This window comes from Arabidopsis thaliana, chromosome 5 (genome assembly GCF_000001735.4).
Source record: "Arabidopsis thaliana chromosome 5, partial sequence".
In the NCBI taxonomy this organism is placed as follows: Eukaryota; Viridiplantae; Streptophyta; class Magnoliopsida; order Brassicales; family Brassicaceae; genus Arabidopsis; species Arabidopsis thaliana.
The window spans coordinates 9,763,847-9,785,397 of NC_003076.8; the positions used below are offsets into that span (position 1 = coordinate 9,763,847).

The 21,551-nt window shown below is 36.6% G+C and overlaps 4 protein-coding genes across 11 annotated transcripts; 3 read left to right on the plus strand and 1 right to left on the minus strand.

Annotated features, from left to right (window-relative positions):
* The first annotated feature begins 288 nt into the window (after positions 1 to 288).
* Positions 289 to 6,146, plus strand: ALY1 (protein ALWAYS EARLY 1). The gene is made up of 18 exons (NM_122643.3): positions 289 to 502; positions 989 to 1,104; positions 1,227 to 1,325; positions 1,412 to 1,477; positions 1,621 to 1,698; positions 1,931 to 2,105; positions 2,278 to 2,486; positions 2,570 to 2,834; positions 2,969 to 3,213; positions 3,305 to 3,367; positions 3,549 to 3,863; positions 3,937 to 4,115; positions 4,194 to 4,470; positions 4,558 to 4,749; positions 4,853 to 4,990; positions 5,128 to 5,205; positions 5,309 to 5,578; positions 5,693 to 6,146. The coding sequence occupies exons 2-18, from the start codon at positions 1,006 to 1,008 to the stop codon at positions 5,858 to 5,860; spliced, it is 2,916 nt and encodes a 971-aa protein (NP_198113.2). The 5' UTR covers positions 289 to 502; positions 989 to 1,005; the 3' UTR covers positions 5,861 to 6,146.
* Positions 6,147 to 7,440: 1,294 nt separating this feature from the next.
* On the plus strand, positions 7,441 to 11,074 carry CYCH;1 (cyclin H;1). Of its 3 annotated transcripts, NM_122644.5 has the most exons (13): positions 7,441 to 7,975; positions 8,192 to 8,242; positions 8,319 to 8,397; positions 8,494 to 8,606; positions 8,714 to 8,787; positions 8,970 to 9,090; positions 9,199 to 9,267; positions 9,537 to 9,578; positions 9,762 to 9,839; positions 10,191 to 10,249; positions 10,388 to 10,472; positions 10,558 to 10,649; positions 10,751 to 11,074. In NM_122644.5, exons 1-13 carry the CDS (start codon positions 7,916 to 7,918, stop codon positions 10,836 to 10,838), a joined length of 1,011 nt encoding a protein of 336 aa, NP_198114.2. In that variant the 5' UTR covers positions 7,441 to 7,915; the 3' UTR covers positions 10,839 to 11,074. The 3 variants fall into 3 exon arrangements, with proteins under 3 accessions (NP_198114.2, NP_001330468.1, NP_001330469.1); NM_001344020.1 differs by having other exon boundaries at positions 7,457 to 7,975; positions 10,388 to 10,649; positions 10,751 to 11,029; NM_001344019.1 differs by having other exon boundaries at positions 7,457 to 7,975; positions 10,558 to 11,029.
* A 933-nt stretch (positions 11,075 to 12,007) lies between these two features.
* Positions 12,008 to 17,156, plus strand: ACBP5 (acyl-CoA binding protein 5). 4 transcript variants are annotated; one of them, NM_001344022.1, is made up of 18 exons: positions 12,008 to 12,416; positions 12,661 to 12,731; positions 13,100 to 13,163; positions 13,251 to 13,322; positions 13,441 to 13,632; positions 13,731 to 13,808; positions 13,972 to 14,082; positions 14,208 to 14,274; positions 14,380 to 14,441; positions 14,686 to 14,825; positions 15,007 to 15,133; positions 15,205 to 15,319; positions 15,492 to 15,580; positions 15,720 to 15,803; positions 15,873 to 16,058; positions 16,162 to 16,308; positions 16,553 to 16,612; positions 16,755 to 17,156. In NM_001344022.1, the coding sequence occupies exons 1-18, from the start codon at positions 12,255 to 12,257 to the stop codon at positions 16,932 to 16,934; spliced, it is 2,007 nt and encodes a 668-aa protein (NP_001331946.1). In that variant the 5' UTR covers positions 12,008 to 12,254; the 3' UTR covers positions 16,935 to 17,156. The 4 variants fall into 4 exon arrangements, with proteins under 4 accessions (NP_001331946.1, NP_001331944.1, NP_198115.2 ...); NM_122645.5 differs by having other exon boundaries at positions 12,151 to 12,416; positions 15,873 to 15,998; NM_001344023.1 differs by having other exon boundaries at positions 12,177 to 12,416; positions 15,873 to 16,016.
* Positions 16,763 to 21,442, minus strand: TIF3B1 (translation initiation factor 3B1). 3 transcript variants are annotated; one of them, NM_122646.4, is made up of 12 exons: positions 21,345 to 21,442; positions 20,804 to 20,937; positions 20,316 to 20,553; positions 19,994 to 20,140; positions 19,592 to 19,720; positions 19,288 to 19,416; positions 19,117 to 19,200; positions 18,921 to 19,045; positions 18,616 to 18,814; positions 17,977 to 18,509; positions 17,782 to 17,890; positions 16,763 to 17,696 (listed from the first exon to the last, which is right to left on the minus strand). In NM_122646.4, the coding sequence occupies exons 2-12, from the start codon at positions 20,911 to 20,913 to the stop codon at positions 17,361 to 17,363; spliced, it is 2,139 nt and encodes a 712-aa protein (NP_568498.1). In that variant the 5' UTR covers positions 20,914 to 20,937; positions 21,345 to 21,442; the 3' UTR covers positions 16,763 to 17,360. The 3 variants fall into 3 exon arrangements, with proteins under 3 accessions (NP_568498.1, NP_001330567.1, NP_001031954.1); NM_001036877.2 differs by having other exon boundaries at positions 17,164 to 17,696; positions 19,994 to 20,218; NM_001344024.1 differs by lacking the exon at positions 21,345 to 21,442 and having other exon boundaries at positions 17,111 to 17,696; positions 20,804 to 21,329.
* Between the last annotated feature and the right edge of the window lie 109 nt (positions 21,443 to 21,551).

The window sequence follows — 21,551 nt, forward strand, 5'->3', positions numbered from 1 at the left end:
CAAAGATCTGAAAAAAAACAGGTAATGCACAAAGGTAAAAATTTCAATTTTTCTTATCAATAGTTGATTTTATAATTGTTTCTTAATGAAATTTGGGTAATTTCAAATATAATCACATGTATCCGTTACCACAAACCCTAAAAGAAACCCAAAAGCATCTAACGGTGAAAACACTGAAAAGCCACGTGTACGTTTCAGATCACGCACAGCAATAAAAAAATATGAAAAAATAAAAACGGAAGTGCCTATTGGCTTACAAGTTACAAGTATCAAGTCGTCTTTTTATTCAAGTTTCGCGGCAACGCCTCTCTTCTCTTCTCTCTCTCTCTCTTCTCTCTAATTCAATCCAAAATCCTCTTTTATCTCTCTCTCGCTCTCGCTCTCTCTTTAAACCTCTCTTCGAATATTTGTCACCGATCTCGAACAAGGTTTTTGAGCTTTCTCTTCTCCGAGTCGGTTTCTGTGTTGTTTCTTCGTCGATTCTTATTGAGCTCCGTGATTGGTGAGTAGATCTGTTGATTTGATTTAGGGTTTTTTAAAGGTTTTAAACAGAAGTAATTGGGATTGTTTTTGAACTTCACTTTATCGGATTCTTCTGGGGAAATTTGGGATTTGTGGATTCCGGTTCGGCGATGCGATTTTTGATTTCGAAGTTCTTTCAAAAAGGAAAAATTCTTTGAAATTTGAATTCTAACTTTTGAATTTATGTTTGGGTTTCGTTGAAACGAGTATTGGTATTTGAATCTGGGGTTTTTTTTTTTTTTTTTTGAATTCTCAAAGTTGATGATTCTCGATTCGTGATTCTTTGTTTTCTTTATTGATTGATGCTTCGAATTTTTCAGAGATTTGTTAGTAAAGTTTATAAATTTCTTTTCTGGTGAAAAATTGAATCTGAGATTTTTGTGAAAGAGAGCAATTTAATGTCGTATCTTGGTCAGATCAGTTTTCATGGTTTCCTTAATTTGATCTTTCGTTGGAATTTTTCTAGGCAGAGAAAACAGTTATATGGCGCCTACTAGGAAGTCGAAGAGTGTGAACAAGCGTTTCACCAATGAAGCGTCTCCAGATATCAATTTTGGGAGCGCAAGCAAAACCAAGCAAAGAGTGAGTTTTGTTTGTCTTCATTGACCAAATCTTATTTGGGATAATCACTTTGTTGTTTGTCTTATTGACCAAATCTTCACTTGGACTCTTCTTGATGCTCTTTGGTGTTTTTCTCATTGTAGAAGAAGAAATTGGCTGATAAGCTGGGACCTCAGTGGACCAAAAGGGAGCTTGTGCGTTTCTATGATGCTTATAGGAAGTATGTGGGAGACTGGAAAAAGGTAAACTTTGTTGCACTATATGGTTTTATGTATGTGTTTCCTCAATCTTTGTATGACTTTTAAGTTCTTCTCTGGAAATTGCTTAGGTAGCTGCTGCAGTACGGAATAACCGGTCTGTTGAGATGGTCGAAACACTCTTTTGTATGAATCGGGTATGAAGTACAAGAATATCTCACTGTTCAGTTTTGTTTTAGTATTGAGCCGGATATTATTTGCCTAGGTTTCGTTCTAAACTTAGTATTGAGATGGACATTATGTTACCTTTGATTCGTTTTGATATGCCTTTTTCTTCCAGGCATACTTATCCTTGCCCGAGGGAACTGCTTCTGTAGCTGGCCTTATTGCAATGATGACTGATCACTACAGCGTCATGGTGAGTTGTTTATCTTATTAGAACACCTTTAAAGTTCATGCTAGATGACTTCCTGTGTGAAAACTCAGGTGGAAAGCTGAAGAGTTTAGTAATGTCGATCACATTAGTGAAATTTTAGTTTTATACTTTTTTCTGAAAACAAGGGAGAGATGTGGTTAATTGGTTTGTTCAGATCGTCTGTTTAGTAAAGTTGTGTGGTTCAGTTTCTATATGCTTATAGTAATTTTTGTAGGAGGGGAGCGAAAGTGAAGGAGAAGACCATGATGCTTCTGAGGTAACGAGGAAACATCTGAAGCGCAAACGTCCTCAAGTTCTGCCTAGTGATTTTCGAGAAGAAGTTGTTCCACCACATTCAGTTGCATCAGTAGAAGGATGTCTCTCATTCTTGAAGCAGACACAAGCTTATGGTACAATCATTATTTTCTGCTAAAAACAAATGATTATTCTGCGGTTTTATACGTTTTTTAGTTCACACCCTTTATAGGGTAACCATGTCTCACGAAATTCTGTGTCAGCCTAACAAATTCATGTAAATAAATCTGTTCAAGATCGTGTAATGTGCTACTTTTTTTTATGTAGAAAAAAGGCAACGGGCCACTGGAAAACGTACACCTCGGTTTCTTGTCGCAATTACACATGAGAGGGATGATATAGAAGATTTTAGTCCACCAAATAAAAGAGCCAAGAAACAACTTGATGCCGATGATGATGCATCAAGAAGGGGAGGAGGGTCTCCATACAGAAGAAAAGAACTCAGTGAAATCACACCAACTAGGCTTAGGAAAACGGTATTTATATAGCTCTAGCAATTTAATGTTGTCATGATTGATCAGTGAAAAAAACAATTTCTACCCTTTTTCTCTTTTGCCAGTCACAAGCACAGGAAGCACAATTCAAGCACCCTGATAGTTCCATGTTTGAGAATGGGGTGAGAGATAGATGGCATAAAAAGGGAGCTGCTGATAGAGATGGTGCCTTGTTGATGGATATGGAAGGACTTGTTACCCAAAAGGAAAAAATTGTGAGAGTTGAAGAAGCAGAAGGAAATTATTCTGATGATGATGATGGATTAGGAGCTCTGAAGACATTGGCTGAAATGTCAGCTTCACTGGCTCCGGCTGGTTTGTTGGAATCAGGTTAGCATCAAATGGTTGTGCCACTAAAGATATATATTGTGCGGGTTAATAGAAGACCCATTAATTAATATCTGTTCACCTTTCACATCGAGGTACATCTCTTTATATTTTCTCCTTTATTGTGTTGGATACAGAATCATCTCCACACTGGGAAGAAGAAAGAAAAACTAACAACGTGGATAAGAAATCTAACACTCTGGAAACCGTGTCAACAAGCCATCACAGAGAAAAAGCAAAACAAGCAGGACTAGAAGATAATCTCCTGCATGCAATTTCAGCCCCTGATAAAAGAAAACCGAAGTCTGTGCCGGAATCCGTTGATGGTAATGTTGTTTCCATCGAGGAGCTTCGCACTTCAAGCAGAAAACGTAAACCAAAGGTTTGGTTTACAAGACAGTTTTTCTCTTTAAGTTCTTTGTTATCGTGTCATTCTTCTGTGTATCACATAGCTATATGCAAATTACATTCAGTTTCAGGTGCTAGATGTTGTAGCTCCAAAAGAGTCTACACAGGACAAATCTCTATATACTAAGGTATTCTTTTAAACCTATAGATATGCAAAACCCGCTTCTCTCCTATTTAATCGTACTCTGTGATCTGCGGTTACTCCTTGTAATTTTAGAATCCTTGACAAATTCTTTTGATCAAAGAAGCTTATGCTTTAGTAGTTTTTGTTTGTGCTTTCTCTAATGATTTTTGTTTATTGCATTGCAGGAATCGGCTGAAGTTGATAGTTTGAAGACTCCCGTCAAAGCAAGACGTTCTAGTCAAGGTCCAGCAAAACAGCTGAAAACTGCAAAGACCACGGTAGAATCTTCTTCAGCTAGTGATAAGAAAATAACTGGACCGGATGCAGTAGTGCCAGCTACACAAGTTTCAGCTTCGGGTCCAGAGACTTTGCCACAGAAACCACCAAACAGGCGTAAGATAAGTTTGAAGAAAAGTTTACAAGAAAGAGCTAAATCTTTAGAAACCACTCATGACAAACCACGTAGTTTCAAAAAACTTTCAGAACATGAATTACTACAGGTGAGTCTCTAACTTCATTTTTCTTATACAAATCAAATAAATCTGGTCTCTTATTTGCTTATTCCATTTACAGGAGAAGTTGTCAAATTGTCTGTCATATCCATTGGTACGTCGATGGTGCATATATGAATGGTTCTACAGTGCTATTGACTATCCCTGGTTTGCAAAGATGGAGTTCACTGATTATCTAAATCATGTGGGGCTTGGTCACGCTCCAAGACTTACTCGTGTTGAATGGAGTGTCATTAAAAGGTTTGTTAAAGTTTCTGTGTATGTATGTCGATGGAATTATAAAGATACAAAAGGTTACTCATTCTGTAATTTTTTCAGTTCTCTCGGTAGACCTCGGAGATTGTCTCAGAGATTCCTACAGGATGAGCGGGATAAACTCCAAGAATATCGTGAGTCTGTGAGAAAGCATTATACAGAGCTGCGTGGATGTGCTACGGGAGTGCTTCATACAGATTTGGCCCGTCCTTTATCAGTCGGGAATAGAGTGATTGCCATCCATCCTAAAACACGGGAGATTCGTGATGGCAAGATTCTTACTGTGGATCATAACAAGTGCAACGTTCTCTTTGATGAATTGGGTGTCGAGTTAGTTATGGTAAATCACAAACTATATCAATTCCGTTGATAGTTTGTCCATTTTTTGTATATCTCAGATGATCTAATAAATCCTTTTTTCTGACAGGACATTGACTGCATGCCTTTAAATCCATTGGAATACATGCCAGAGGGTCTAAGGAGGCAAATTGATAAGTGCTTGGCTATATGCAAAGAAGCAAGGCTTAACAGACACCCAAGCTCTGATGCATCTGTTCTGTTCTCTCCTTCTGTGCTTGAAAATGTCAACTTTTCCATGAATCCTCCTCCTGCGAAACAGGTAAACAAAGATTGACGTTTGACTCGTGTGTCAAAGCTTTGATCTTCGTCTTTCTTTCCATACATTTTTTAATCTCTGTGGATAATTCCATAATTCTCTGCAGGATGATATCAGAGAGCCAGTTTTGTATGGTAAAGTAATAGCAACCAACACTACTGATCAATCTATCGTAATCAATAGCAAAGTAACAGGAACAGAAATTCAACGGACTCTGGCACTGCAGCATACTTCCGATGCGCAGGTAACTAAAAAGTCTATGCCTGTGGAAACTTTGTCTTTAGATTGCTCATGTTCGAATAAGTATAGACTTATTTTGTGTACTCTTTTTGCTAATAGTAACAGCTACAGAAATTCTTTTCTCATGATTCTGCTTTCCAGGAAATGGAGCCAGAAATGATTGAAATTGTCATTGAATCAAAGTCAATAGCGCAAGCAATGGTGGATGCAGCTATAAAGGTATTTATAATATATCTAGAGACTTCAGAGTCTTCTAAATACAGAGAAGCCAAATTCATACAACTCTAACATCTTTTGTTTAAATCGTTGTCAACCGTTTTAGGCTGCATCGTCGGGGAAGAACAATGAAGACTCAGAGAATATGGTTCACCAAGCTTTAAGCTCCATTGGCGAACATCAGCCATTAGACAACTCTATAGTGCCTGGTATCAAGCATCAAGAGTATACCAATGGCAGCTTGGATCATCATTCCTTAAACACAGCAGAGCCGATGAGTAACGGTTTCATCTCACAGGAAGGATCAGGAAAAAACAAAACACCAATGCCTTCAGAGCTTATCACCTCTTGTGTTGCATCTTGGCTCATGATGCAGGTAAAGGAAATAATTTTGTCTTGGACTAACGAAAGTGTAATCTAAATCAAGAATACCAAAGTTTTCACTTGATGCGGTTTTGATTAGAACTCTTTGTGTGTTATTTACCTGCAGATGATCTCAAAGAAGCAGTACCCACCAGCAGATGTGGCTCAGCTAATGGATACAGTAGTGAATGACTTGCAGCCACGGTGTCCACAGAATATGCCGATATACAGAGAAATTCAAACTTGTATGGGATTGATCAAGACTCAAATAATGGCTCTTGTAAGAACGTCATGAAACATTTGTGTCCTTTGTAATTAACCTGACATCGAAGATAACACTTGGAGATCAGATTTAATTGTTTGGATTGTAGAGGTTAGTTTAGTTTATAGTTAGTTAATAATTTGAACAGCTCCAAAGGCTGTTGATAATTAGTTACCATTGATTCTGTAACTTTTTTTTGTCATCATTCATTGTAACTTTGGTTACCTTTTACTTTGGAGCTGTTTTTTTTTTCTTTCTTTCTCAGTGATTATTTTCTTGGGTCATTTTGGATCCTAATGGCTGAAATAATTTATTCCCACCTTAATACAAAATCTCAAATATATACTATTCCTTAACTAAAATTCTAGAACAATGCCAAATGGATATGTTTGAAATACCTTTAATAACAACTAGGATTTAACCTGTGGTGTACCACGGACAAATGTTTTATTCATATATAATAATATTAAATTTTACGGTTTTTAATTTAGTATTTAAGTTTTATAATTTTATATTAATGTTATAACTAAAACAAATGGTGATGATAAAATAATAAAATAAATATTTAACATGTGCTATATCAATCCAAACTCGTCCCACTATATTTCATATCAATCCAAACCCGTCCCGCTATATTTCTCATCTCATGATATTTTTTTATAAGTTTAAATAATAATAATGTTTTATAAAGTTAAAATATATCTATAATATTTAAAAATAATAATTATTTTTTACTTAAGTTGGAAAGATTTTTGGAAACGTTTGTTGAGCGCAATATAAAGTATTTAAATTTTCAAATCTGAATAATTAATACCAATTATATATCTTGAAAGATCTTTGGCAACTATTGTTGAATATAATATCTTGTATTTAATTATCGACAGGAAATATTTAATGTCAATGGCATGACATTGTAAATACAAGTACAAAATTTATTTGCTAAAATGGCTGCAAAAATGTATATGTAGATTTACTTCTAATTTTAATGTTTCAAAGGACAAAACTAGGCATGACCATAAAATCCGAAGCCCGAAAAACCTAGTTCGCTTTGGTTCGAGTGGATCTAAAGTGTTTATTTTGGGGTTTTGGTTTGGTTCGTGTAGGATCTGAAACCTGAACAGATACCTGAAATATCGAAACTCAAACGGATACATGTAACTCGAAATAATACGTATACATAATTTGTCGGTAAATTCAGGTTCAATATCAGGTTTCAATTAAATTTGAGAACCAGCCCGAACCCGAATAGACCTCAACCGATATTTTCAGTTCCTAAATGTATTTTCAATCTCTTTACCAAAGTAACCCAAAAACCCAATCTAAACAGACCCGAAAATCCGAATGTCCAGACCTAACTAAAATCGTGAGTCAAACTCAAAAAATGATTGATTAACACTATATTATACTTTTACTTAGATTCTATAAATTGGACACATGTATGGGTGTTATTAAGGGTTGGAAACATAAATTTAAGCCATGACCTTATTTTTGGTTGGAAAATTCTTGTTCTTTTTTTTGTTAGTAAAGGGCTGTTAATAAGGGTTTTAATGGGTTAGCGAACGACACCGTTTATAATAAATATGTTTGCTAAACGACATCGTTTGACCTTAGGGTTTATTGTTTAACATGAAAGAACGTCGTTTCACCAACGTTTCTTCTTCCTCGCAAGTCTCAAAGCCAGGAACGATCTCGCCGTATGAGCAACTTCCGACATTAACACTGTATTGCTCTGCCGTACTCTCCTCTTTTTCCCTTCATACTCGTCTTCACATCTGAATTCCGACAAGATATTGCGTCTGCTCTCCTCTCTTCCCTCATTCTCGTCTTCTCATTACCAAAAACATCTTCTTCTCGTAGCTAACTCAATCCAATTCCAATCTCCATTCAAATCGAGCACCAGATAATTTTTTCTCCTAAATTCTAATATAAGCCCTAAAATTCAAAATTGAAATATCTATAGAATCTCCTTCCGATTCAGACGGATAATCGCCATCAACAGCGTGTGAATTCGATCAAAAATCTGAACTTTCCACAAAGAAATTCGAAAGCTCAGATTTTTCGATTTCGAAAATTTTGAAAACTCAGTTAATGGCGGATTTTCAGACATCAACACAACGGGCCAAGTGGATTTTCACTCCCCAGAAACTGGTAATCCCCTTCTCCTTCTGATCACTACAATGCGGCTTTATAATTATATTTTGTTCATCTTTGGATTTTCTTTGCTTTGATTGCTTCATAGAGAGTCGGATTAATCGAGCATTTGGAACTCTTTGTTACTTAGTTATGTGTGTTGTTGTTGTTATTATCTTACTTGTTGTGTAGAGATATTGGTATTGCAACTAAGCTGTAATGTTGTAATTGTAGGCAGAGAGATATAAAGCTGCTAACCAGAGGGCAGTGCAAATGCTGGAGAAGGTTTGTTAGAATAATTGTTGATATGGAGCTTTAGTCCTGTATTCATGTTTAGATTTTAACTTATTGTTATTCATAGTGTGGAACAACTCAAGTTGAAGTAGATGCTAGTGGATCACTAACATATCCTAAAGATAAAGTTGGTTCAGGAGATCAAGGTAAAAATTTTGGTTCCTTCAATATCTACTTCATACGTATCATAGTTTTGTTTGTCGAAGTTTAAATAATGTTACTTTTTGCTTTGTTACTCTCAGCTGATAAGAAGCTTAAGCCTTTGAGTGCTGATGAAGAAAGGTTCATGAGAGCATTTTATGAGGCAAAGGTCCAAGAAGTGTGCAGTGCCTTTGCATTTCCTCACAAGATTCAGGTGCATTTCTACTCGTCGAGATAGAAGTTTATGATGAAGTTAAAAATAAAATACCTGATTTTTGTTTGCTCTCTGAATTTATGTTTCTTCCTTCTAATATTTTGCAGGCAACAGCCCTCCAATACTTTAAGAGATTTTATCTGCAATGGTCTGTTATGCAACATCATCCAAAAGAGATAATGTATAGTTCTTTTAAATCCTCAAAATGGTCAAAAGCTTTGCTTTTTTCAAGAGAATAGTTTTGAAATTGTTTACCAAATGGAGCTAAGCATTTTGTATTTCTGAGCTCTGAGAGGCTTTTTAAGTCAGTCATAAATGGTCCATTGTTGTAATTTGGACTAATTGTTACCTTTCATTGAACAGGTTAACCTGTGTGTATGCAGCTTGTAAAATAGAGGAGAATCATGTATCTGCTGAGGAAATTGGGAAAGGGATTAACCAAGATCACCGAATAATTCTCAAGTACGAGATGGCTGTTCTTCAGGTATGATATGAGTCAATTAATTTGTACCAACTTCCCTATGTTTATTTTTCCCTGGTGTTCTTTTCTCTCTCTATTCTTTTGTTCATATTATATTAACTCTATGTGCAGAGTTTGGAATTTGATCTGATTGTTTATGCACCGTATCGTGCAATCGAAGGTTTTGTCAACAACATGGAGGTAAATCAGTCCTGTCTAAATTTCTTAGTAGGTTTTCTTATTTCAACTGGCTTTTCTCTGTTTACATCTTATAGTGATGAGACTCTTTTTCAGTTTATTGGCAATTGTTTTGTTGCAAACAAAATTCTGAATGTTAACTTAACGCCAAGAACTTGGTGAACCATAATAGGATATACCAAGATTTTCAATACTTTTTTCGGTGTGTTATTTTTCATCCTTGTTGAACTTCACGCTATCTTCAAAAGTAACCTCATCTTTTCATCCTATAGGAATTTCTTCAAGCTAGAGATGATGAAATCCAAAAACTAGAGGTAGATCTATCTTCAGATATTTCCTTTATCTTCACTAGATTTTAAGCATGTGGTAACTGAATGTGGGATCAAAATGTAAATTTTAGTGTAAGTTTGTGATCATAGCTGTAAGTCTATTTACTTAACAGGCTTTATTGAAATATTATTTTCTCATACTGGCATAACTTTTCAAGTATTCTGCAGAGTTTGCTCAAAGGGGCGACAGCAGAAGCCGATAAAGTTATGCTCACAGATGCTCCACTCCTCTTTCCTCCTGGCCAGGTGGGCATGCTAGTTTATTTTGTCTCCCTAGCCTCTTATTATCAGATTAAAGATACTGAATAATATCCATCAAAGAATCTGGTTAAACTCATTGTTTGGGATATTTCAGTAAAGCTTTAAATATGCTACTCAAGACATAAATTTAGGATGAAAGTTGGTGCTTTGTTTTCTCTTTGACTGATATTTAAGTGAAATTAATGAATGTTTATGATATAGTAGTATAGCTTATCGATATATACTCACCTTGTTCCTTCTTTCAGGATTTTTCGTTTTTCTTTAGCGTATATGTAACAAAAGAAGTATCACAAATTGTTGTACTGTCTCTCAACTCTTGAACGTGTGCCCTTGTAGTTGGCATTGGCGTCGTTACGTATTGCAAATGGGGTTCTTGGAGTGATTGACTTTGATAGGTTATTTCTCTTATTCTATATCCATCCCGATTATTTACCCTTTTAATCTTTCCATGATATTAATCTCGTGGTCTTGAATTTCTGTATATGCAAAGCTTTTTACTGGTTGTATTTTCAACTAAACTGCATTTGGTGCAGGTACCTAGAGAACATTGTTTCTCAACCGAACTCTGAGCACACGACTTCAGAGCTTACAAAGTTACTTGATAACATCGAATATTTGGTATTTACTAACTTCCATAATTATCTTAACAATGAAACTTGCATATCTAAAAGGAAGTTTTACTAGATGCTCTCTCTTATCTCAGGTAAAGAACTACAAGTGCCCAAGTGAAAAGGACATGAAGCATATCAACCGGAAGCTAAAATCTTGTCTAGGACATAGTTCTTCACATGACGAGTACACTAACAACCTCTCTTCTACTAATTCTTTTAACCACTATATATATTTCATAAGCTTTGCTTCTGCAATTGACTCCCTTCTCTATTTATCTTCATCAGGAGTAAGAAACGGGAGAAGAGATCAAAACACAAGTCCCATAGGAGCTCCAATGATACACCAAACGGGGCACCGCCACCCATAGGTTGAGTTTCTCGTACTGCCATTAGCAATTCTTCCTTTGCACTTTGGTTTAGTTTTAATCTTATTGAATGAGAAATTCGTCTTTTATAGTTTCTTCCCCGTTGTTGTTCTTACTAGTAAATTTGAGCAGATTATGTATAACAATGATATTGGCCATAAGTTTTGTTTATTCTGAAGATGTTAATGAATTTATAACAAAACTTCCATTTATTTTAAGTTTTGGTGTACATAACAATCGTCAAAAATGGTTTGTTTGCGATAATGATCAACTTTTTACATGATCAAAAGTTTTTCCAGACATTTTGATACTTTCTAGTTACTACCACATCTGTTCTTACACAGAAACAAATGGATATGACTAGTGTAGCGGTAACTATCAAATCCTAATAATAACAATGAAAATTTGTATTAAATAACCAAAAACCATCGAAAATAAAATTTGGATTGTGAATGAAACTTGTAAAGATGCTTGATTGGTTGTGCTAAATGTCTTTTACAGCCATAATATATTTGTTAAAGACTAAATTGTTGCCAATTATGTTATAGTTTTTTTCTTTAACTTAGAGCCCCAAAAAAAATCTTTTTGTTTTGACTGTAAATCTTTAATTTTCTACATCCTATTTTGTGTTGTAGATTTTTTTTTTTTTGTAGATTTTTTTTTTTTTTTCTCTCCTCTAACTTTTTGTCACGATTATTTTCAACTAATAATCTAAAATGTAGTTATATGAATAACAGATAAAGTATTTTATACATTTAGACAAATAATTTATAAATTTATATAGATTCCATTTACCTAGATGTGCAGAATTCTTTTTGTGTTTTTATTATAAAATTGTTATTAAATAATTTATATATATTCCATCTACCTAGATGTGCATAATTCAATTTGTGTTTTTATTTTATAATTGCTATTAAATAATTTTAGTAATTATGATATACAATTTTCTCATTTTGAAAAAAGGTAATTTATAAATATAAAATTCAAATATTTCTTAATCATAATTTTTAGTTACAACTAAAATATTTATTGCCAAAATCCTATATTTTTCAAATCTACAAAACCAAGAGGTTACCGTCAAAATTCTACAGTTAGAGCTTATACACTTATTGCCAATATTATACATAAAATATTTTACCTTATGCAAATGCCTATGCTTTTATGGGTCATAGACGGACCTGGCTACTGTGTAACTAATCACCCACATAATTTATCAGTCAAACATAACAAATTCTTTTTGTGCCAAAAAGTCAAAAACGTTAGAAACTGGATTTTGGAAGTTGATGCATGCAAATAGCAACTTGTCGTGCCGCGCTATATAAACGCTGCATCAAGTTTTCGTAATTAACTAAAACCAAATTAGTATTAATCCGAAAACTTGAAACTGTGGCTTCCTCCTCAAATCTCCGATCAACGGAAACAAAATGGCTCACATGGTGAGAGCGAGCTCTGGCCTTTCTTACCCGGAGAGATTCTACGCCGCCGCATCGTACGTCGGCCTCGACGGATCTCAATCGTCGGTCAAACAACTCAGCTCCAAATTCTCCAACGATACCTCTTTGCTTCTCTACACGTTGCACCAGCAGGTTCGTCAATTCGATTTCAATTGAATTCCATAGGGATCTGTTGATTTCTCTTCTTTCGCAATTTGCTACAGTAGATGTTGGTACGATCTCGCTCCGTACATTAGACAATGGAACTGTGCTTATACTTGGGATCATTGCTATGCGAAAACTGGTTTATTTTGTCACTGAGAGAGAATTTATTCAATCATCTTTGTGATAAAGATGTTTACTAATTTTGAAATCTTCTGCCTTGACATGTTAACAGGCTACTCTAGGACCTTGTAGTATTCCAAAACCGAGTGCGTGGAATCCAGTAGAGCAAAGCAAATGGAAAAGGTTGGTTTCACTTTTGTGTCTGTCAATACTATTCTACATTTGGAGAGGCTTTTAAGTATCATCATCAAATGTGTAAGTAGCTTTTTTGAGTACAAGTATCAAGATGTCTCATGAATTAGGGCTACAGCAACAAGTATCGTAGATTTTAGACTTGTATTTCCATCCTAGGGGAATACATGAAATAGGAGCTACCTTGGTTTTAGCATGCAAGAAAATTACTGGTAACATGTCAGGGAATGTCATCTTAGAGAATGCCATTATGGAAAGACAGATCGAGATCGCAGACCTCATAATGGCATTCTCTAAGATGACTTTCCCTGAGCAAAGTCATCTGTGTAAGCTTCCTAAGAAAAGTACATGTTTACTAGTTGGCAGGGGCTTGGAACCATGCCCTCCATTGAGGCAATGCGTCTATTTGTGAAAATCTTGGAGGTAATATCAACAGAGGAGTTTATTCTCATTTCTCTTCATTTGTTAATCATAGGCTAATTTCTTCCTATATTGCTCACTTTTCAAAAGGAAGCAGATCCTGGTTGGTATCCAAGGACATCTAACTCTGTTCTTGACCCTGCTGTACATGTCCAAATCAATGTGAGTTTTTCATCGCCTATACGTATGATCAAATTTCAGTTTTTGTATGTAAGTATTGCTACTAATTAATATAACAATGCCTCATCCGAGAAGTATCTTACTTTTTTACCTGTTGCAGAGCACAAAGGCTGAGCCTAGTTTTGAGAGTGGAGCTTCATTTGGTGAGACAAAGACGATTACTTCTGAGGATGGGCGCTTGACAGAAACGCAAGATAAAGATGTAGTTTTGGAAGACCCAGATACTGTTTCTGTGTATAATCAGTGGACTGCACCACGAACATCAGGTCAGCCACCAAAAGCCCGATATCAGGTAATATTTAATTTGACTCTCTTGTGGAACATGAAAGGAAACGATCTCTTCGTGTATCTTCTCTCTTTTCTCATTCTTGTTTACTATATCCGTTTCAGCATGGAGCAGCGGTTATTCAAGATAAGATGTATATGTATGGTGGAAACCACAACGGCCGTTATCTAGGTGATCTTCATGTAAGCAACTTATAGCATTATTTGACAGCAGTAACTTGTCTAATCGAAATAATAGGTTTCACTTTTGCCTACCTTCAAGAACCTTCTCCCATTTATTTTTTTCTGTGACACTTCTGCTGACAATTCAGAAGCATGTCTTCTGTAAATGGTGTTTCAAATACAGGTTCTGGATTTAAAAAACTGGACTTGGTCAAGAGTTGAAACCAAGGTTGTGACTGGATCACAGGAAACATCATCTCCAGCAAAACTAACTCACTGTGCTGGTCATTCTTTGGTTAGTATTTTAACTTGCATATGTTTTGGGTTTTTCGTTTTCTAGCCTTGAAACATCAGGGGCAGGTTTCGGTTCAGTAATCTCCTCTTGAAATCACATACTGGCCTTCTTTGTTTGTTATGTAGATACCATGGGATAACCAGCTTTTGTCTATCGGTGGTCATACAAAAGATCCTTCAGAATCCATGCCAGGTAGGAGTTGAAACACTTCTGAAATGATTAATTGCGGGTAAGTTGTTATTTCTGGAGCATACCAATTCTTGTATATCAGTTTTTTCTTCTGTTTTCTCATTACAGTGATGGTCTTTGATCTACATTGCTGTTCATGGTCAATCTTAAAGACATACGGGAAGCCACCGGTAAATCATCTTTCTCCCAGTTTTTCTATGTGAAAAGTATTCCAATCTAGTAAACAAGTAAAAATTTGAATATATGGAAGGAAGAAAAATTAAAAGTTGCTCTCTCTTTCGTTCTTCATAATTTTTTCAGGTATTAAGTTGCATTCTGAACCCAATTTATCGATCTCCTCTCTGATATTGGAAATCGAACCTGTTATTAAGCTGAGAATATTTTTATCACTCTCTCTTTCTCTCTTGCTAGCAGATTTCGCGTGGAGGTCAGTCAGTGACCCTTGTGGGAAAAAGCTTGGTGATATTTGGTGGCCAGGATGCAAAGAGATCGCTTCTGAACGATTTGCATATACTTGATTTAGATACCATGACCTGGGAGGAAATTGATGCCGTGTAAGATCTTATGACATTTTTTGCATTTTATTCTCGTTTTTGAACAAGTCAGGTCCTTTAAAGACTAGAATGTAAATGAGAAAATGAATGAAATTATATAAAGCTGCCAATAATCTATTTTCATATCTCAGTTTTTAATGAAAGATCAGAAGTTCAAGGTTAATGTGCTGTCAACTTGCAGGGGTTCTCCTCCAACTCCAAGGTCTGATCATGCTGCTGCAGTGCACGCTGAGCGTTACCTTCTAATCTTTGGTGGAGGATCACATGCAACTTGTTTTGATGATCTGCACGTCCTTGATCTGCAAACTGTATGTCAAGCTTCTATTGTTTCAGCAACGCTCTTTGTCTGCTTCTTGACATATATGTTTCCATGTTATAGATGGAATGGTCAAGACATACACAACAAGGTGACGCACCAACTCCACGTGCTGGACACGCTGGTGTGACGATTGGGGAAAATTGGTATATTGTTGGTGGTGGAGATAACAAAAGCGGTATGTTTCTCCTTCAAAAGCCTCTTTCTCTTCCCTGCATTTTGATTCCTGCATGTGTTGCTCTTTATGTTACATCACTGGAACTTTTCCTGGGGGAAAAACTTGATAGTTGCTTCGTTTTTTTGTTTGTACAGTGTGATTAATTGTGATACTTGCTGGTACTTTACCGCAGGGGCATCTAAGACTGTTGTATTAAATATGTCAACTCTTGCATGGTCAGTTGTCACTTCAGTCCAAGAACATGTACCTCTCGCTAGTGAGGTATTTAAAACACATCCCCAACTTATTTTTTGCATAAAAGTCTCCAACTCATATTGCCTGACACATGAAACTTGAATTTTCCAAGACATTGAATAAATCAGTCTTGTGATTTCCTCTGCAACTTTTCGTTTGATGACAGGGATTGAGTTTAGTTGTGAGCTCATACAATGGAGAAGACATAGTGGTTGCTTTTGGTGGATACAACGGACATTACAACAATGAAGTACAGCTAAATACATTTTTTCCTGATTTGGTTTAAAACTTGGTTATTGATTCTGTTGTGGCTAATCAGGTGAATGTTCTTAAACCAAGCCACAAATCAAGCTTGAAATCCAAGATTATGGGAGCTTCTGCTGTGCCAGATAGTTTTTCCGCTGTTAATAACGCCACGACTAGAGATATTGAGTCTGAGATCAAGGTGAGCCAAGAAGGCAAAGTAAGGGAAATTGTCATGGATAATGTTAACTCCAGATTAAAGGTGTCTTCCCGTCAGTTTAAACGCTGTGAATATCAAATTAGACTAGATAATCACAATGCATCTCTTATTTTTCTCCTTTGTATTCTGGATATTAAATCCTCAGGTTGAAGGAAAAGCCGACCGCATTATCACAACCCTTAAATCCGAAAAAGAAGAAGTGGAGGCATCACTCAACAAGGAAAAGATACAAACTCTCCAACTAAAGGAAGAGTTAGCAGAGATAGACACACGAAATACAGAGTTATACAAGGTAACCGTACTATTTACCTTCATGAATCTGTCTTGCCTTTGATCTCGCTTTTACCAGAACGAATAGCCAACAGAACACAATCATGTAGTTGGTTTTCTGAAAATTGGTTCTTGTTCAGTCTTGAAATTTAGTATTTTGGAAAAATTCAATAAACCGTGGAAATGACTAATAAGCAAGACAAATGAGTTGAGAATTTCTTGGAGATTCTTTTGTTGTATCAACATTTTTGGTATTCCATCTATAGGAACTTCAATCTGTGCGGAACCAACTTGCAGCGGAACAATCAAGGTGTTTCAAACTAGAGGTAGGTATTTACACCTTTTACTAAGAAAGTCATTTTGTTTCACTTTTATAGTAAGTCTGGGTTGATATTTGAATCTCGATGGTGAAACATTCCTCTCCGATGTTGACCAAATCCTAACAAAACTCGGTCTAAGTGCCCGCAGGTTGAAGTTGCAGAGCTAAGACAAAAGCTTCAGACAATGGAAACACTTCAAAAGGAACTCGAACTCCTCCAACGTCAAAGAGCCGTTGCGTCTGAACAAGCCGCCACCATGAACGCCAAACGACAAAGCTCTGGTGGCGTCTGGGGTTGGCTCGCTGGAACTCCTCCGCCTAAAACATGAGTGCCCATGAAACTTTTTTTCGGGTAACTCTTTTTTGTCATTACCAATATCAGTATTTACTTTTAGAAAGAAAGAAAAAGAGAGAAATACAGTATAGACAATTTTTAGCGTCTCCGCATTGTTACTAGTGAAAATAAGGTCTATAGTTGTTTCTACTACAGTATGATTGATGAGTTGCCATTTGAAGATTCAGTTTCTATATAAGCTCTACCGATTTGTGTGTAATTATGTTACACTACAAGCTATATTGTATTGGTAATTTTTCTACCATTTAGTACCATTACATGTGATAAGCACCATACTTCATCAACTAACAACGAAATTTTCAATCATGAAGGAACCAAAAATTATCTTCCAAGTATAGCGAACACGATTTAAAATTGTCTAAGGGATCCAAAGAGATGGCAACAAAAGAGACCGAGTATCTTACGACTCTTGAACGATTTCCTCAGTGACATCGATAAGATCCTCAAACTCAACTTCTTTGGCTTCATATTCATCTTCTTCCACATCACTTACTTCACCATCCCGAAGGTTTTGCCTCACGAGTTTCTCCTCTTCATGCAGAGACTTCCACTGCATTACCCATTTCTCCCATTCTTCCTTCAATGCCTTTCTCTTCTCTCTGTCTTGTTCACTCAACAGCAACGACACGTCCTGATCCTCTGCCTCATACTTCTTGCTGTACTTCTTCAGGGTCTTTGCTATCTCTTCTTCCTTCTCTGCAGTCAAGAATGATGGAGGTCTTGGACGCCAAGCCAACTGTGTAACCAACCATACACAAATATTTTATTAGACATCGGAATGGACGATGCTCGTTTAAGACCGAGTTTTTCTTGTTACATACCTGGAAGAAATGATCCTTCAATATCCGGTAAAGCATAATCCCGTTGAAAGACCATATGGTGAACCCATTCTCCATCTCATGGACTGATGTCACTGCGGTTGCAACGTACCTTTGAAAATAAAAAAGTGCAAACAACATCAGCAATTGGAACAAATAGAAACAACCAAAGGACTGGTTTAGTTAAGACAGTAGGACCTTCCAGTCGGGTCCCATTCGATATCCGTGGCCATGAAGTGTTCAGCTGTGGCCATTGTCTCGAGCTCATCCACGTTGAAAAATTCAAGCTGGCCATTGAAACCTTTTAACCCAGCAAGAATTATGTACTTGCCTGTGGGCGACCAGAAGAGGGCATTAGCTTGTTTGGCCTTCAAAGTTGCGAGCTTTGAAACCCTTCCAGTGTTTTGTGCGGTCTTCATTGAGTAGAAACTGACATCTGGTCTTGGTTGGTCACCATGAATCACAGCAAACCTGTGACCCTTGGGCTCCCATGCAAAAGCAATGATCTTGTCGTTCTTGTTGTCCAGCTCAAGAACCTCGATGGGAATATCCCTTTCTTTGATACGGAAAAGTTCAAATCCAGAGTATGTGCTCTTCTTAGTTTTTGTGTATCGATCAACCTTGACAGCAAGATACTCTCCACTACTCTGCCAGTACATCTTGCAGTCGCTCACACTGAAGAGATTCTTCTGCCTCAGCTCCACCTTGCTCGGGATTTGGACTAGGGCAACCTGAAGAAGGGATATCAACATGTAATTTCAAAACACCAGGCAGAGAAACAGAAGCAAATTAAGGATTCAGAGCTTTTCATGTACATCAGAAATAATAGAAACATACCTTCGCAGGTTGGTTTCCACCACCTTGTTCAGGAACAAACAATGAAAGGATGGAATCAGTAGGAGACCAGCAGATATCCACAACATTATCTACCTTCATGGATTTCTTGTCTATTAGGCTGAAAGTCTCAGTCTCATAGACAGAGATAGTGTTTTTGCTAAGCTTGGCAAAGTATTTATCATCTTTTCCACCAGCCCATCTGTAGAAAAAGTTTACAAGATATCAACATATGTCCATAATAGTGGAGAAGATGATAATATTGGCTGTTTATTTTTAGGACATTGACATGCAGTTGAAAGAATTACCTGAAAACAGGCCAAGAGGCACCAGCAACACCACCAGGTCCTCCAATTGAAAACTCATCAGCACTACCCTTGAAATCTCTCATCATCCTCCCGGTTCTCACATCAAAAACCTTAATCTCAACTTTCTGAAAGTTTGACAGAATTCAGCGTCACAAATAGTAAAAGTTGAAAAGAACAGAAGAAAAGATGCACTCACACTTGCATCTCGCGGGTTGCTTGGTTCTTGGCTATGGTAAGTTACAAGATATTTCTCACCTGGCGAGAAATCAACTAGTTTTACCTAAAACATAATCAACAAAAGATGCAATTTTCAGGCCAACAGAGGAAAAACGGAAGTAATATGTAGCAATTGAAAGGAAATTCAAACCATAGAATGCTGATAACGCATGAGACGCGTGAATGTATCAGCACCACCCCAAACAGCTGCCCCCTGCTTGTGGAGTGTCACAAGGTATGTACCTAAAGGAGACCACTGCACATAACTCTCTGTCCAATACTGCATAGGAAGAGAACATCATTAATTCAAATGAAGGTAACATAACATATAAAAGTGCTCTAAACAGTCAAGTAAACAAATAAGGGATATTAATTCAAATGAAGGTAACATAACATATACATTGCTCTAAACAGTCAAGTAAACAAAAGGGATATACACACAGGAAGTAACTTACAGGACGCTTATGAACAGGTTCAGGCGCCTTCTGCCTAGTATCATTCCAGAAAACTTCAGTATCAGGGCCAGAACGAATGACTAGCTGGTCTCGGGCTTTTTCATCAGTAAGCCATTTTTGCAAATTTTCCTGAAAAAACAAACACCATATAAGTAACGACAATTAGCACCACAAAAGGCTGCAATGAATTAAAATATATACATGAAACAAGAGTTATGAAATTATAGTTATTAGTTAGTATACATCAATTACGTAAAAAGATCCTAACCCTAACGCAGCAGGCAAACACAAAATAAATCAGCGAATTACCAAAATAAAGAAGTGATTACACAGACACAATGGAAGTTATTCAAAGAAAATTATTCAAGGTACAGGGAGTAACATGATGAAAACTACACATACCCCAGGGACGTAGGGCCTGGCCTGAGGAGGCTCCCACTCCTCCTTCACATTCATCAACCTGTCAAAATCATCGAACATGTTTACAGCAAAGATGTGAGACTTGTCCAACTTGTAGCCATGAGACTTTTCCTTAGCGTTTTGTGCTTCCTGCAAAGAGCCCCAGACATTGAGAGAAACTCTTAGGAAATACTCAACCATTAAGAACAACCTAGTTTGGGCTCCTTTCTAACAAGAGAAATAAAGTATTGAAACATATGACGCCGACATTATTGCTTCAGAATCCAACAAAACAGAGATTAAGCTAATCAAGTAGATAAATAACCTGAGGAGTGTTGAACTCAATAAAACAGTAGCCCAATGTCATCTTGGTATCGGGATCAACAGGCATCCACAGTCCATTTTCCTTAATCACACCTAACTGGTTGTAAATTTTCTTGACAACACCTTCAAGTTTCTCAAACTTCTCCTTGGGAACAACAGGGAGGTGATCGACCACGATAATGTTACCGAATCCAGTGTCGAATTCAGACTGGTCATCCTGGTAAACAGCTTCATCATCACTACAACCATCACAGAAAAAAAAAGTGTATAACGAATCAGTTCCATTTTTCATACGTTCATAGATAAAATGTATAAATATAATAAGCTTTGCACCATCAAGGAAAGAGATAAACCAATTCGAAATACACAAAATTTTCATACATACAATAGCAAAACCTAGAATAAAATCATCCCATCGTATAAACACAAGAAGATTAGAAATAGAAGTGACCGTATATGAACAACCAGAGATCTAAAGGAAAATCTCACCTCTCGATCCCAAAGTCTTCTCCAGGAGGAAGTTGGATGGAATCAAAATTAACCTGAGACCAATCAATCCCTAACTTAGCAGCTCGGGCATCAATATCAACGACCTCCATGATTTCAAACCTTATATCAAAAATCTGCCAAAGAAAGCCATATAGAGAGAGCTATCAGTCTTTAACACATTCCAACTTTAAGTCGATAAATAAATGTGAAAAATCTGAGTCTTTAGATCTAAAAGTAGGTTTTTTGTTAACCCTAAACAAGTATTAAAACAACAAACTACCATGGCCAAATGTTCAAAGACTAAAACTTTGAATCATCACTCCCACTATAATGTAAATCTAAAACCATGCCTATAGAAATTATTAACTATACTCTAGTTTTATTTAATCTAGAACCCAACAACAGGTGAAATGGAGAAAAATGGCAAAATTTTCCTGAAGGCTCTCTTATATCTATTGCATCGTTCTGGATCCTGTCTCATAGCTACATAAGAAAAGACAAAAAAAACAAATGAACACTGAAATCGAGATAAGAAACGTACCCAATACAGAGATCAGCCGAGAGCAAAAAACAAAGAAGAAGACGGCGCTTGAAGGTGAGGAAGAAGGAGCGATTGTTTTCAGGTCTTTTTGGATCATACGACGTCGGTTCCTTAAACGGGCTTATAAATATTTATATGGGCCGGGTAAGCCCAATTCAATAGTAATCAGTAGATCTAATTTATTGTCTTTCTCTCGATTAGCTTTTT